At 42.7% G+C, this 17,028-nt stretch overlaps 1 protein-coding gene across 1 annotated transcript; it reads left to right on the forward strand.

Moving 5' to 3' along the window:
* Positions 1–2,090: 2,090 nt before the first annotated feature.
* On the forward strand, positions 2,091–9,635 carry LOC136664341 (uncharacterized). The gene is made up of 11 exons (XM_066641472.1): positions 2,091–2,222; positions 2,325–2,517; positions 2,628–2,714; positions 3,405–3,473; positions 3,614–3,745; positions 3,952–4,008; positions 4,807–4,912; positions 5,590–5,660; positions 8,294–8,380; positions 8,500–8,550; positions 9,181–9,635. Exons 1-9 carry the CDS (start codon positions 2,188–2,190, stop codon positions 8,360–8,362), a joined length of 819 nt encoding a protein of 272 aa, XP_066497569.1. The 5' UTR covers positions 2,091–2,187; the 3' UTR covers positions 8,363–8,380; positions 8,500–8,550; positions 9,181–9,635.
* The last annotated feature ends 7,393 nt before the right edge of the window (positions 9,636–17,028 follow it).

The following is a 17,028-nucleotide window of genomic DNA, read 5'->3' on the forward strand; positions in this document are numbered from 1 at the left end:
CTAAGGGCCCAAATGATGAATCTTATATCTTATATATATTTGTGTGTTTGTGTGTGTTTGTGTGTTTGTGTGTGTGTTTGTGTGTGTGTGTGTTTGTGTGTGTGTGTGTGTTTGTGTGTGTTTGTGTTTGTGTGTGTGTGTGTGTTTGTGTTTGTGTTTGTGTGTGTTTGTGTTTGTGTGTGTGTGTTTGTGTTTGTGTGTGTGTGTGTTTGTGTGTGTGTGTGTGTTTGTGTGTGTTTGTGTTTGTCTGTGTTTTTGTGTGTGTGTGTGTTTGTGTTTGTGTGTGTTTGTGTGTGTTTGTTTGTGTGTGTGTGTGTGTGTGTTTGTTTGTGTGTGTGTGTGTGTGTTTGTGTGTGTGTGTGTGTGTGTGTTTGTGTGTGTGTGTTTGTGTTTGTGTGTGTGTGTGTGTGTTTGTGTGTGTGTGTGTGTGTGTGTTTGTGTGTGTGTGTGTGTGTGTGTTTGTGTGTGTGTGTTTGTGTTTGTGTGTGTGTGTGTGTGTTTGTGTGTGTGTGTGTGTGTGTGTTTGTGTGTGTGTGTGTGTGTGTGTTTGTGTGTGTGTGTTTGTGTGTGTGTGTGTGTGTGTTTGTGTGTGTGTGTGTGTGTGTGTTTGTGTGTGTTTGTTTGTGTTTGTGTGTGTGTTTGTGTGTGTGTGTGTGTTTGTGTGTGTGTGTGTTTGTGTGTGTGTGTGTGTTTGTGTGTGTGTGTGTGTTTGTGTGTGTGTTTGTGTGTGTTTGTTTGTGTTTGTGTGTGTGTTTGTGTGTGTGTGTGTGTGCGTTGGTTTTTATGGTTTACGAGGACTTTTCACCTGACTACGTACCGACATTACGGGGACATTTGCGTTTATGAGGACAGGGCTGGTGTCCTCATAATTCCAGCACTGTGGGTGCTCTTATCTACGTCAGAAAAACTCCCGCTCAAATTTTGGCGCCAAGTCCTTTTACACCATAAAAACCAGAATCTCGCTTAACACTGTGTTAACTCCAAATTCGGAATAGCGCCCCTGTAGCCTGGTGTGGGAACGGCTCCAGTGTGACCGTAGCGTTAAGATTTGCGACTGCTGATTGGCTGGGCTTTGGATAGACAACTGGAGCTGTGATTGGCTAGGAGCCCTCTCAATCATGATTGCATCGTCGTGTCAGTGGGCGGAGTTTCAGCGTGCTGAGGAGGCAGCACTTTGCATGGAGATTTTAGCAGACTGAAGTAACAGGTAAGAAATGGACTATAAAAATAATATAAGGATTTGTATATTTTGCACACATTTGCTAATGCCTTCGGGGGTGTGCATGAATGAAAAGCTAGTTTTTTATGAGGTCTGGGCAGACGATTAGGACCAAAAAAATAATGCTAAATCCCGCTTAGCATTTCTATGTGATTTTCAGTGTAATATTAGCATCAAGGTAACTTGTTATACAATTACTTAATTATCACAACTGGGTGAGTGCTAGTTTAGTCATTCTCTGTTGTTTATGGGGTTTAATATGACTGGGTGAGTGCTGATTAAGGTTTTCTCAGTTGTTTCAGGGGGTTAATTAAGCTGAGTGTCAGTTAAGCCATCCTCTGTTTGAGGTTTGCTGTGCCTTTGTGAGTCAGGGTTGAGTAAACCTTGGTCATCAGTTGTCACAGCGCACTCACCATATAGAAATATATAGCTTTTTCACTAATGCAGAGCTGTAGGTCATCAGCTGTACAAAAGATGAATAGATATTGAAATTCTAATAATAACATTGTGACATAAACAAGTACAACATTTTATCATATGAAGGAACAAAATAAAACTTAAATATTTTTGCTAGGAACAATAACACCAATAAAGAAGATGGCTGCCAGGGAGCCACGAAAGAGAAAACCTAATCCAAAAGAGGAGGCTGCATATTTTGCATCTGTTTGTAAGGACAAAGATGGGTTTGATATGAAATACATAAATCAAGATAAAGGTAATTCAGTGTGTATGTTTAATTGTATATTATACAGAATAGCTCATGGAGTGTTTCCTATTAGCAACAAACAGACTCAGGACTGTGGAATAGTAGTTTAACATCATCTCTGTTTTCTCATGTAGGCCGTGGGGTATTCAGCTGTGTCCATTTTGATAAGGGAGACTTTCTTTTAGAATACAGAGGAGAACTATTAAGCAAACATGAATGTGAAAAACGACAAAAAGTATATCATGATGCCCTGAATGTATTCATGTTTGAATTTCGCTACAATGGAAAGCTCTTTTGGTATGTATAATATTACATTATCTGTTAGCTTTGTAAAATATATGAGAATATATATGATTTGTATTATTCTAGTATCTGTTCTGATTTATGAATATTTTTCAGTGTTGATGCGTCTCTGGAAGATGGCTCTCTTGGGAGACTTGTGAACGATGACCATCTTAATCCAAATAGCAAAATGAAAACAATCACAATTGCAGGAAAACCCCATCTGGGTTTATTTGCAACAAGAAACATAAATCCTGGAGAAGAGATCACGTACAACTATGGTGACTCTGAATGGCCATGGAGATGCAAGGTATTTAAAGAAAAGCATTCACTGTAAATAAGAAGTTCAAAAATGCTAATTTAACAGTAATATATTGCTCTTATATTTGTTGCTCTAATTCATTGTATCTGTTTCCGAAGCCTGCAGTTATCAATACCAGCCTACAGACAGTTAATGAGGGAGACCAACTGCAACCAAAAAAACAGATACCTGAAGCAACATGTGAGGTAAGTAGTGATGTGTGAACATAATTCAGTTATTTCTCATAGAATTAATCTAGTGTGTGTGTATAGGTCCAGGTACAGTACGTTTAATAAGGACATAGATATGTACTGAAAAAAAGGTGTGAGAAAATGTCTCAGTTCTTTGTATCGATTAATGGAATATCTGTCTGTTAATGTGTCTGACATAAACCTTCTATGGTACTTACTGGGACTGCAGTGTTTACTGGGATTTTGTGTGTGTTACTGTGTAAGTCCTAGACCTGTTTTGTAAGGACTATGTTTTACAGGGACTTAGTTCATACTGAAAAAAGGTGTGAGAAAATGTCTCAGTTCTTTGTATCGATTAATGGAAGATCTGTGTGTTAATGTGTGTGACAGAAACCTTCTATATATGGACTTTAGTACTTACTGGGACTGCAGTGTTTACTGGGAATTTGTGTGTGTTAGTGTATAAGTCCAAGACCTGTTTTGTAAGGACTATGTTTTACAGGGACTTAGTTCATACTGATGGCAGCCTCTGTATATAGTGTAAGACAAAATTGTGATCTCAATGGCATCTGTTTCTGAAGCTCTAGCACATGTCCTAGATGGTCTAGTACATAGTTTTCACACCCTTTCAGTAAATTGACCACAGAAGAACATATGACATAGGCCTAGCAATGATATTTGTTATATTCTCCCTGAAACTGCTAGATTGTTCCTGAGGAAGGACCTGTCAGTATTCCGATGCCAACCCTGCCACCTGTCAGAGAGATGGAACAGGTAACTTCTGATGAATTTTAAGATTACAAATCAGTTAAAGGATCTTTTGATATGAATGGTTGGATCATTGGGGGCTTTTCAAAGCTAAAGCATTTCTACCTGATGTGTGGAACCACATTTCTGATTTTATTTATTTATAGAATGTAGCTCAAGCAGATACTCTGGTTTCGCCCACCTCACTGTTGACCACGGAGGACCAACTGCAACCTGAGAATTGGCATCCACAGGTTCCAAGAGAAAGAACAAGAGAGGAAACTGAGAGGGATTGTGCTGTGAGTATCACAATATTATAGGCACTCTGTCACATACAGGTGTTGCAGTAAATCATATTTTAATCATATCGTTTATCATATTATTCTGTTAACGATTAGTATTTGTTTTGACTGTCCATGGTCCATAGTCAGATTTGTTTTGACAATTAATTACTGAGCACCTGAATTTTAAGTGAAAATTGTGGTTTTGTGACTACTCTGTCCAGGACCAAATGCAGCCTGAGAGAAAGAGTCCTGTCGCAACAAGGGAGCAGACTGAAAGGGTAATGTTAAATGCCTAAAATTTCAGGTGCCATATGTTTGAACACACATGCTCAACTGACAGTTTTTAAGTCTATAATAAATTGTACGGGTTGTGATTTTTTTCAGGTGCTGAAAAAGTTCTATCTGAGCCAAATCAATCAGTGTATATTATTAGAACTCTATAATTTTAGCTTACAAAATATCAAAAACCAAGCTGAACCCAAAATATATGCATTGTTAGCTGTGAACAGGGTTGAAACCTCAAAACATTAACACATGAACACAAGGTACATGTTCAGTCATGCATTTGTTTTTGTTGTTTTGAAACTCATATTGAACCACCACTGAATGTTGTGCATTGTTACACATACTAGTAAATGTATGTTTTACATGCACCATAGTGAGCAAACGTTCACACAATTTTGTGCCTTTGTTTGCTTGAACTTTAATAGTTTTGTGGCTTACTTTGAGAGAAGGTAATCCTGCCTGTTCCTGCCATGAAGAACAAGTTTTCAAAAAGTGAATCCTTTTTTCATGTAGGTTTAATAAATACTGGAACACCTTTTTCCATGTTCCTCTGAACAATTTATTTTTATTCTATAACTAGGGAGACTATGTGAAAGATCCGTGAAGGGGTCCCAATGCTCCACTGACAAATCAAAGTGTTGGAAAACTAAAGTAAATTAAATGCGCACTGAGCTTTTTTTACCATTAGAATTTACACTGTGTGATCCTCAAGACAATGACTGCAGAATTTTAAACTATAATTCTCTAGATTTTAATATATCCTCATCAGAAAATATCACTTTTGTCACCAGAACTGTGAACATGAAATAGCCCTTGCAACGGTTTCAAGCATGAACAAGTGTGTGGAATGTGTTGGACCAGTTGCATCACTCAAGTGGATTGGTCTACAGTGTAAAGGTCAGTAACAATTATTATTTAGATATTAGTGAAGTCACCATGTGACGTAGTTTTGGGAGCTAGACCACGCCCCAGTTACCTCTCCACAGCTCTATTTATACCCCTTCACTCTCACTACCACAGATACATCCGTACCCACGTCCACGATCTGCTCGTGGCCCATGAACGATTGGCAACCGTCTAATTTTGTGGGCACGGCTTTTGCGCACACGCCTCCGAGCCACCTCGAACTCCAGCCCAAACCTTCTGAGTTCGCCCCCCTCTCGGACGCTTCTCTGGGTGTGGTCTATGTTAGTAAATGACAGAAAATGATTAATAGCATGTCATTATGGATGTGCCTGTGAACTGTAAAATGTTTGATATGTCATTTTTTTAAACTGATTGTTAGTTGATGGATAGAAACATTTTAAACTCTAGATTTTGTTAAAATATATATATTATATAATTTACTCATCTAAAGTATTTGGGCTGTTTCCACATAATATACAATACATTTTTTAATTGTTCTTGTACCCCAATTTAAAGTATGATTGTTTGTGATATTGAGTGAAACCAGTCTAAACAGTTTAGAATAAAGTGGTGGGCTACATCAGTCCATCTCCTTGTGTAAAGGCTGCAGTTAATGTGTGATTTTAATTACAGATGCATCACTGTTTTAATATGTTTATCTTTTGTAGTCTGCTCTTCTTTCTGGCACAAGTCTTGCTTTAAAAAACTTGAGAAGAGTGGAACAGTCCCGGTGTCATGGGTATGTACATTCAAAGATGTTTTAAGAACGATTACCATTTGTTACAAAGCGTGTATAGTGATCTTCTATTTTCTGGTACTAGGGAAAAGGGGATTCAAGTTCTGATGAGGATAACTCTCAGTCAACAGATGAAGAATATGTGCCAGAGTCAGACTCAGACAGTGAATCAGACAGTTCAGTTGAGCTTGCATTAGAATGTGCAAACAAGAGCCAAGTCAATGAGCAGAAAGTCCCATTCACCAAATTTTGCGGTTTAAAGTTTTTTCGAAAATATGAAAGCAAAGGCAGTGGCAAGCAGTGTCTAAAGCCCAGGAAAGAAGCATGTTTGTATGAAGAAGCTGATTTATTTTGCTATGAGGAGCAGTTGACTGGTATAGAGTCAGATCATGAATCAGACAGCTCTAGAGAATGGGAGGATATACTTTCACCGAAAGTTCAGGTCAAGCCAAGTTCCAATACTAACCTGTCATCAGAAGCTGCAGCATTAGGTAGTGGAACAAATGACTTGGTTTTATCCAGATCAGTAACTGTAATACCTACAAGGGTAAATCTATTGGATGTAAGTGGTGCATCTGGTGAGAGTGATTTGCATGAAGATCAAGATGCTTCAGTGACAGGACAGGATGATGCTATGGCTGTTCAATCATCTGTAATTTCTTGTTCTGAAAACAAGAAAAACTTTTGTTACATTTGTGGGAAACCACAGTCAAAACTTTCTCGCCACTTGAAAACCCACATGACAGAAGTTGAAGTTGCAGAAGCATTTTCTTTTCCAAAGTGCTCAAAAGAACGTAAACATTTGCTGGAAAAAATTAGGAATAAGGGCAACTATCAACATAATTCGGATGTTTTACAGAAAGGAAGTGGATTCCTTAAAGTAAAACGAAGACCAAATAGAGCTTGTGATTCAAAACAATTTGTACACTGCATGTATTGCAAAGGGATGTTTGTGCGTAAAGACCTGTGGAGACATGCAAGAAGATGTTCCTCAAACCCAGGAATACTAAACAAACAGGAAGGAAGAACCAAAGTTTTGGGTTTGGCAGCTCTGGCTGAGTCCACATTCTCACAACAGATATCCCAAGGAGTTTGGAAGCTCTTGAGTGCAATGAAGCAAGATGAGGTTGCCTCAGTAGTACGCAATGACTTCTGCATTCTTCAACTAGCACAGTGTTTCTTCAACAAACATGGGAATGACCCTACCAAATTTGAGTATATTCGTCAGAAGCTCCGTGAAATTGGGAGGTTTTTGTTGACTTTGCGCAGTGAGTCTTCTGTTCACAACCTAGAAGAAGCTGTAAAACCTGCTAATTTTTCTAGTGTTATTCAAGCTGTTAAGAAAGTCTCAGGTTATGACGAAGAAAGGAACTGCTACCAAACACCAAGCCTAGCACTGAAATTGGGGCACACATTGAAGAAGGTTTGTGAGATCATTCAATGTAGGGCCCTTATGGCAGAAGATGAAAATTTAATCAAGTCAACAGAGATCTTCAAAAAGCTGTATACCACCAAATGGTCAGAGCTAATCTCTCACACAGCTTTAAGTACACTAAATGAGGCAAAATTCAACAAGCCATTAACATTGCCTTTCACTCATGATGTTCAGCTTCTTCACAAGCACCTGGAGGCAGTTGCAGAGGCAGCATCTGAAAATCTGAAGAAGACACCCTCACCACAAAGCTATGCTGAGCTTGCCAAAACTACACTTGCAAGAATAATTGTTTTTAACCGAAGACGTGCAGGAGAGGTGTCAAAAATGCATCTTGCTAGTTTTCAAGAAAGAGATGAAACTCTTCTGCATGAGGATGTTGCAGTTGGTCTTTCAAATTTTGAACAGAAACTCTGCAACCATTTCAGCAGAGTTGAGATCAAAGGAAAAAGGGGGCGAAAGGTCCCTGTTCTTCTCTCACCAGACATGGTTGATGCTCTGACTCTATTGGTTACTACAAGGAAGTTATGTGGGGTACCAGATGCAAACTGCTTCTTGTTTGCCAGACCCAGCTGTGAAAGCCATTACAGAGGTCAGGACTGTCTGCGGCTTTATTCAGTTCAGTGTGGCGCTCACAATCCAGAACACCTCCGATCAACACACTTGCGCAAACATGTGGCTACTCTCTCACAAATACTCAATCTAAAAAATAATGAACTGGATCAAGTCGCAGACTTCTTGGGACATGATATTCGTGTACACCGTGATTATTACAGGCTTCCAGAAGCGACTACTCAGCTCGCTAAGGTATCAAAGATTTTGCTGGCCATGGAAAAGGGATGTCTCTCCGATCTGCAAGGCAAATCACTTGATGAGATTGAGATTGAAGGTATGCATCTGTAGGTGTATTATGTTAGCACTGGAGACACATTAAATGCTATCAAAATGAAATTGTGAAAATGCTGCTGTATTGTTGAAGTGGGAACAAAATCTTCTCTTTTTTTTCTCTTGTCAGTTCCGCTTAACTTGACAAGAGGATCAAAATAAATAATTCTAATTTTTTTGTAATAAAATCATGTTACACTTGAATTATAAGTTGGAAATACAAGGTTTTGATTCGTCAGCAATGATATCTTGCATAACTTTTAACTAATGTAAAGTAGAATGTGTTACCAACTCAATTTTACTTGCTTATACTTTTAAGACGAGATCAACGCAACTGAAGACAGCAATGAAAGTGAACCTGATAATGAGGCAGTGGATGATGCTATGAGTGCCCCAAGACCGACCAGTGAGTTTTATATATATATATATATATATATATATATAAGTACAGTACACCTTCTCATTCAATGTTTCTTTTATTTATTTATTTTTCCCCCAACATTAATGCAATTCCCTGTCTTTTAGGGATGCAGAAGACTCAGAACAGTTCGAACAGTGCTATTAGAAGGGCTCAAGGTATCTTATAGCCATATTTTATTTGGTCTGTTATGATTTGGGGCGGCATGGTGGTACAGCAGGTAGTGTCTCTGTCACAGCTCCAGGGTCCTGGAGGTTGTGGGTTCAAGTCCCGCTCCGGGTGACTGACTGTGAGGAGTGTGGTGTGTTCTCCCTGTGTCTGCGTGGGTTTCCTCCGGGTGACTGACTGTGAGGAGTGTGGTGTGTTCTCCCTGTGTCTGCGTGGGCTTCCTCCGGTTGCTCTGGTTTCCTCCCACAGTCCTCCCACAAAAACAAATGTTGGTAGGTGAATTGGAGACTCAAAAGGGTTTGTAGGTGTGAGTGTGTGACTGAATGTGAGGGTCTGGCACCCCCTCCGGGGTATATTCCTGCCTTGTGCCCAATGATTCCAGGTAGGCTCTAGACCCACCGTCACCCTGAACTGGATAAGCCGTATAATGAATGAATGTTATGATTTGTTATTCCAAGCCATTCTTTGAGAAAATGATCCTTGTTTGTGTGTTGTGCTTGGAATAAAGATGATCTGCTCCATTTGTTTTAATTTCTTTTATTTTTTAATTCTATTCCCAGAAATGTCTATCCTGCCATGGTAATCAATTGGTTAATCTGACTTTTTATTTTCTTTGATAGTGTGTACTGATCACAGCCCAGAAGAGGTTGAAAACACTAAGAAGAGGACAAGAACACTGTGGTCTAAACAGGAGGTGATGGCTGTGATGAAACATTTCAAGCCTCACATAACAAAAGGGAAACTGGCCACAATGGCAGAATGTCAGCAGTGCAAGGATGCTGAGGATCCTGTGTTGAAGGACCGAAGTGCACAAAATATAAGAGACTTTGTTAGAAATAGAGGGATCACCTTTAAAAGGAAAATTCAATCTAAATGAAGATTTTTTTTCAAGGACATGGGCTTGATTTTTGTTCACTTAGTTCTTTAACCATCTGGGAAAAGTGTGGTTTTACACCTGCAGCATGTTAATTAAAGATGTGTTTAATTATTTGTTTGTTGTTATAACTGGAGCTGCAGTTAACACTAACAGAAGCGAGATGCTCATGTCCAGAGTTTGTTGTTTACAGGGACCTGTTCTGCTTAATCACATGTGTCTTTGGAATGCAACTGTTATGTTTGTGTTTGTGTGTGATCAAGTACCAGTAAACCACCTCTGTCCTTACAATACAGTGAAATGGCCTTTTTTGTGTATTGTTAAATCAGTGTCCTGGTAAAGTAGGTATGACCTCACAAACCACAGTCTTGCCGTAGGCGGGAGATTTTCAGGATGTCCCCATATACAAGCATGTTGTCAGGTGGACATAGTAAGAGCTTACATTTGTGTAGAAACAAATTAAGGTGATATTTGGGTTCTGTAAAAATAGAGAATTTTTTTGGTGTTTCCAGCAGCGCTGTAGGGCAAAGGGAAAGGTGGGTCCCACTAAACCACGTCTTAACTGGTTTGGCAAGGGATGTCCTCATAAGACTTAAAGACCTGTATGTGTGTGTGTGTTTGTGTGTGTGTGTGTGTCTGTGTGTGTGTTTGTGTTTGTGTGTGTGTGTGTGTGTGTGTGTGTGTGTGTGTGTGCGTGTGTGTGTGTGTGTGTGTGTGTGTGTGTGTGTGTGGCTCTAGTCCTAGACCACTCTCAATCCAGCCAAGACACAGAGGAGTTTATAAACTCCAGCACCCCTGCTGTGTCTGTTCCACTTGTGTGTATATGTATATAGTTGATAGGACTTGTGACATCACAAAGCCATCTTTTTAAAACAGGGTGTTTTTTTTTGCACCACAGTTTCCATATACGGACACCCTACCGATATCCATCCTGGAAGTGGGTCAGTCCCTTGTTTTTGCGACTGCATCCATGGATAACTCCCTCCAGTCGAGCTCATGAAGCAGGTGGTTAATATTGAGAGCCTGTGGTGGCCGGGACGTCCAAACACTTTAGGAAGCTGCCAGGTGGCAGGTGTCACACACTGCACCTGAGGAACTGTGCCCACCAGATGCTCAATGCCGAGGGGGTCCTGGGAACAGTTAGTGCGTTTGTGCTTGTGTGTGTGTGTGTGTACATAATCACATTCTCTGAGATCTAATCTCCCCTCCGTGACACACACTAGGTGTTAATGTCAGCTTCTCCAGAGTCAAGGTGAGTGTTTCATTAAGAGGCTCAGAGTCAACAGAGAGAGAGAGCCGAGTCACGACTGTTTATCTGCCGTGGGAGACGTCTCAACTTGAGAGGAATAAAGTGGCAGAGTCACACAGTGAAGAGGAGCTAGTGTCATAAAAATCTCAATAAATATACACTGAATTCAGAGGATGCTTCTCATTCAGGACTTGCACGGAGCAACGTTCATGCAGCAACCATTTATTTTCTCAACACACAATTAACAACAGCCATTACACAGTCTTTTTAAGGTGGAATGGTATGTTTGAGAGGGAAAAAAGGACTGTTGTTTGCATGTAGCTGAAGTTTAGCTCGTCTGTAAGTTTATATTCACTGTTTAAACTACCACAGGAACTCATTTGTCATAAATATTACCCAGGAATAGAGCAATAGCCTCATCTCAGATCGTGCTGTTCAACAAGGAGGGGAAAGCCTAGCAGACTCGGTTGAGACACTTTGTTTTTTTAATCATTTACAGACACAGGGGCTTCGTAGACACATTAGACCACTTTCGTGTTACTACAGGCCTAAAGTAGTAGTAAGTAGACTACCTGCTCTGTGGTGGTCCTGAGCACTGATGAACAGTGTGAGATGGGGCTAACAAAGTATGCAGAGCAACAGGTGGACTATGGTGTGTGATTGTAGAACTACAAAGTGGTCCTGTATGCTCACAGAAATGTATTTTGATCTTGGTTTAGAGGCTGAAATTGTGGTCCAGTTCGCAACGGCCCTGAAGGAGGTACCTCTGCCACCACCCAAGCCCCGGATCACGTCACTCAGGTGCTTTGAGAGGGGACGCTGAGGAAGCTTTGGCACCGGCCACTCAATGATCTTTTAATATAAATTGCAAATGATTCGCTTCTGGAGCTCAGCGCTGACCCCTGCCGCTGGAGCCCTGAATCTAGACGTGAGGCTGGCATCACGTGGATGTCTGTCTCACGTCCTGGAGCCCACCATGCCCCCCCCCCACACACACACACTAATCCACACCTACACATAAATAAAACACACACACAAACATATTTATATATAGCTGTTTCATTCGTGTCCTGGAGTATCACTGTCACAGACTGGTCTTAGATCACTGTCTCGAATGAGAGCGATAAGAAAGAATGGGCAGCTGTCCAGCTTCCACCACCTGGTCGTTAAGGCCCTGAGAGTCCTGACCAAAGCCCAGAGTCAGATGTCCACACAGCGGTGGACAGAGGTGAAGGATGGTCCTGATGTGAGCGCCGTCGCCATGGAGAAGAGCCCGAGCTCATCGGGGCTTTGAACTGGCTCGTCATCATGGCCTTGGTCAAACATCTGTTCCTCGCTCTGATCGCTTCTGAGCCCGGACCAAATGTGTCGGACGCTCGATAAGACGCTGGCGTCCACGCTGCTGAACACTAGCGTATCACACTTGTTTCTGAGAGGAAAGATGTTCTGTTTTTTTTCTTTCTTCTTCTTTAGCAAGGTTTAGTTCCACTTTGTAATTACCGACGACGTAAAGAGGAAAAAAAAACACTCAGGACATTCGAGAGGAGTGCTTCCATTCCTTCTTCCTGTCTCTGCTTTAGAAACACTCCAGCAATTATTCCCAGCACTCGGGTTGTGGAGTGTAGCTGGACAAATGAATCTCCCTTTGTTAGAAAAACCTGCAACTGATTTGAGCTGCCTTCTGTCCACTGTCATTATTCTGCATCACAAAATTTATACAAGAGGTCCGACTCTGATTACCACAGGGGTTTCATTTGTGCAGCAGACATTTCTGCAGCTGGTACACAACTGGTTCACGTCCCAAAGACTGAAATGCGTAGTGTTTATTGAGGGTGTTGTGTCAAAACCTCGTCGAATCTTCACAGTTTTATTCATGGCACCATTTGGAAGCAGCGGTGTGTTATTTTATTTTTTCCCAATTTCATAAAGAACTGACCAATAGAAATAGTGCAATATGGCGGCCTCTGCCAAGATATTTGACTCAAAACGAAAAACAAAAACATCAATATGTTTGTCATATGGGCGGCACGGTGGTGCAGCAGGTAGGTGTCGCAGTCACACAGCTCCAGGGACCTGGAGGTTGTGGGTTCGAGTCCCGCTCCGGGTGACTGTCTGTGAGGAGTGTGGTGTGTTCTCTCTGTGTCTGTGTGGGTTTCCTCCAGGTGACTGTCTGTGAGGAGTGTGGTGTGTTCTCTCTGTGTCTGCGTGGGTTTCCTCCGGGTGACTGTCTGTGAGGAGTGTGGTGTGTTCTCCCTGTGTCTGCGTGGGTTTCCTCCAGGTGACTGTCTGTGAGGAGTGTGGTGTGTTCTCTCTGTGTCTGCGTGGGTTTCCTCCGGGTGACTGTCTGTGAGGAGTGTGGTGTGTTCTCCCTGTGTCTGCGTGGGTTTCCTCCAGGTGACTGTCTGTGAGGAGTGTGGTGTGTTCTCTCTGTGTCTGCGTGGGTTTCCTCCGGGTGACTGTCTGTGAGGAGTGTGGTGTGTTCTCCCTGTGTCTGCGTGGGTTTCCTCTGGGTGACTGTCTGTGAGGAGTGTGGTGTGTTCTCTCTGTGTCTGCGTGGGTTTCCTCCGGGTGACTGTCTGTGAGGAGTGTGGTGTGTTCTCCCTGTGTCTGCGTGGGTTTCCTCCGGGTGACTGTCTGTGAGGAGTGTGGTGTGTTCTCCCTGTGTCTGCGTGGGTTTCCTCCGGGTGACTGTCTGTGAGGAGTGTGGTGTGTTCTCCCTGTGTCTGCGTGGGTTTCTTCCAGGTGACTGTCTGTGAGGAGTGTGGTGTGTTCTCTCTGTGTCTGCGTGGGTTTCCTCCGGGTGACTGTCTGTGAGGAGTGTGGTGTGTTCTCCCTGTGTCTGCGTGGGTTTCCTCCGGGTGACTGTCTGTGAGGAGTGTGGTGTGTTCTCCCTGTGTCTGCGTGGGTTTCCTCCGGGTGACTGTCTGTGAGGAGTGTGGTGTGTTCTCCCTGTGTCTGCGTGGGTTTCCTCCAGGTGACTGTCTGTGAGGAGTGTGGTGTGTTCTCTCTGTGTCTGCGTGGGTTTCCTCCGGGTGACTGTCTGTGAGGAGTGTGGTGTGTTCTCTCTGTGTCTGCGTGGGTTTCCTCTGGGTGACTGTCTGTGAGGAGTGTGGTGTGTTCTCCCTGTGTCTGCGTGGGTTTCCTCCGGGTGACTGTCTGTGAGGAGTGTGGTGTGTTCTCCCTGTGTCTGCGTGGGTTTCCTCCAGGTGACTGTCTGTGAGGAGTGTGGTGTGTTCTCCCTGTGTCTGCGTGGGTTTCCTCTGGGTGACTGTGTGTGAGGAGTGTGGTGTGTTCCTGCCTTGCGTCCTATAATTCCAGGTTCTGGACCCACCGTGACCCTGAACTGGATAAGCGGTTAATTAATAGATAATGAATGAATGAATGATGTTTGCTGTAAACATGGCGCAGTCGTTATTTGAGACATTATAATTTAAAGGCCATGAATCCTCCCTTCTGAGGTTGTGAAATCTGGATAATGCACTACCAAATGCTGCATAACACAACAAATCAGACAAAAACACAGGTTTTAAGGTGGAACTTCTATAAAGTTGCTTTTTTCCAGTTCTGAATTAGGCAGCGTCATGATTGTCGTACACTTTAAAAAGCCCAGGAAATAAAAGGACACACTGTCTGTCCGGTTACTGAGGGAGAAGATATGTGTGAGATTAGTGAGAGCGGCAGATCCAGGGTAAAGCTGGCAGCATCAAATCCCTTAAATACGCCAGAGATCGGTGCTAGAAACAGTCACTTTATTGAACAGCTGAGGATTAGCGCTTGTGCGATTTCCGAGAGGGAATGGCAAGTGAAGCCCAAGCAGAGAGAGGACCAGCCTGAATCCCCAGATTACAATGAATATTACATGTCATCAAAACAACATCCTTGTCCCCCGTTCTTCAACAACTGAGACTCGGATTTCTATAGGAAACAATCTCAAGAAGAAGAGACACAGCTAATGCTAATGTTTCATGGTAGATTTAAAGCTATTTACAGAAATATTATATGAAAGAGAATATCTGTGCTATTTAAGCATTTGTTCAGTAAAGAATACAGCACTAGAGACATTAAAGACACAGGTATTAAATCAAATTTAAATAATTTCGGGATCCAAATGACGCTAATGTAGTTAACAAACACTAGAAGACAATATTCGCCCAGGTAGCTTTTGTAAATAAAGGCCCACAGACTCCTCTCAACCTGATCAAAGCACATAAAGGCCTTAAAGGTAATGTTCATGATTTAATAGATTAAATAAATAAATACATTGTACCATTTTAAGGATCTTTCCTCACCATTAGCTGCATTCCAGTCTGTTTCCGTGTTCAAAGCCAATCTCATGTGTTTATGAAACCCCAGTGTGTCCCGGTCTGGTCTGCTAGGCTTTCTCTCTCTTCTCACGGCAGATGAATGGCCTCTGGAGTATTTTAGACAGCGGAGAGAACTCCAAATATTGAAAAGCACAAACCAAGATCTTCTTTTCCTGCAATAGGTGGGAAATATTGACTCATTGTTGTTGATTCTAATCGCTTTAGTTGGATATGTCTCAAATTACAAAACTACAAAACTGAACAACTGAGTAATAACTGACTTTCTGTAGGAATTCGAACAGTGAATAAAAACGTCTTTTACCTTATCTCTATAACTCATTCTCCTGTGTTTGTTTCTCTACCTCATTGCTCCTTTACCTTGTTCCAGACTCATTTACATTCTTTACTCCTCTGCCTCGTTTCTTTACCTCGTTCCTGTCTCATTCCTCAGTATCGTCACCCTACCTCGCTCCCTTACTTCCCTTTTACCTTGTTATTTTACCTTATCCTTATAACTCTTATAATTCTGCTGTGTTTGTTTCTCTATCTTGTTCCCTTACCATGTTTCACTGACACGTTAACCTTCCTCATTCCTCTACCTCATTGTTCCTTCATTGTTCCTATTCCTTTTCCCTCTGGACCAGAAGGAAAGGAGAATCATGAACTTTGCCTTTAATAAAAGTCTTGCACATTAATGTAAGAGTGAATAAACAACTGAATGATATGCAAATCAGGACACATTCACCCAGTCACTCACACACTCACACCTGTGGACAGTTTCACACACTCACCCAGTCACTCACACACTCACACCTGTGAACAGTTTCACACACTCACCGAGTCACTCACACACTCACCCAGTCACTCACACACTCACACCTGTGGACAGTTTCACACACTCACCCAGTCACTCACACACTCACACCTGTGGACAGTTTCACACACTCACCCAGTCACCCACACACTCACCTAGTCACTCACACACTCACAACTGTGGACAGTTTCACACACTCACCCAGTCACCCACACACTCACACCTGTGGACAGTTTCAGACATTCACCCAGTCACTCACACACTCACCCAGTCACCCACACACTCACACCTGCGGACAGTGTCACACACTCACCCAGTCACTCACACACTCACACCTGTGGACAGTTTCACACACTCACCCAGTCACTCACACACTCACACCTGTGGACAGTTTCACACACTCACCGAGTCACTCACACACTCACCCAGTCACTCACACACTCACACCTGTGGACAGTTTCACACACTCACCCAGTCACTCACACACTCACCCAGTCACTCACACACACACACCTGTGGACAGTTTCACACACTCACCCAGTCACTCACACACTCACACCTGTGGACAGTTTCACACACTCACCCAGTCACTCACACACTCACACCTGTGGACAGTTTCACACACTCACCGAGTCACTCACACACTCACCCAGTCACTCACACACTCACACCTGTGGACAGTTTCACACACTCACCCAGTCACTCACACACTCACACCTGTGGACAGTTTCACACACTCACCCAGTCACTCACACACTCACCCAGTCACTCACACACTCACACCCGTGGACAGTTTCACACACTCACCGAGTCACTCACACACTCACCCAGTCACTCACACACTCACACCTGTGGACAGTTTCACACACTCACCCAGTCACTCACACACTCACACCTGTGGACAGTTTCACATACTCACCCAGTCACTCACACACTCACCCAGTTACTCACACACTCACTCAGTCACTCACACACACACACCTGTGGACAGTTTCACACACTCACCCAGTCACTCACACACTCACCCAGTCACTCACACACTCACACCTGTGGACAGTTTCACACACTCACCCAGTCACTCACACACTCACCCAGTCACTCACACACTCACACCTGTGGACAGTTTCACACACTCACCCAGTCACTCACACACTCACACCTGTGGACTGTGTCACACACTCACCCAGTCACTCACACACTCACCCAGTCACTCACACACTCACACCT

This window comes from Hoplias malabaricus, chromosome 13, assembly GCF_029633855.1.
Source record: "Hoplias malabaricus isolate fHopMal1 chromosome 13, fHopMal1.hap1, whole genome shotgun sequence".
Classification (NCBI taxonomy): Eukaryota; Metazoa; Chordata; class Actinopteri; order Characiformes; family Erythrinidae; genus Hoplias; species Hoplias malabaricus.

Bases quoted from the DNA above. Each gene is read 5' to 3' on its own strand.
- LOC136664341 (XM_066641472.1), top strand. From the start codon at position 2,188: ATGTTTGAATTTCGCTACAATGGAAAGCTCTTTTG. The intron at 3,746-3,951 runs GTGAGTATCACA...TACTCTGTCCAG, and splicing joins AAACTGAGAGGGATTGTGCT to GACCAAATGCAGCCTGAGAG. The intron at 4,913-5,589 runs GTCAGTAACAAT...TATCTTTTGTAG, and splicing joins GATTGGTCTACAGTGTAAAG to TCTGCTCTTCTTTCTGGCAC.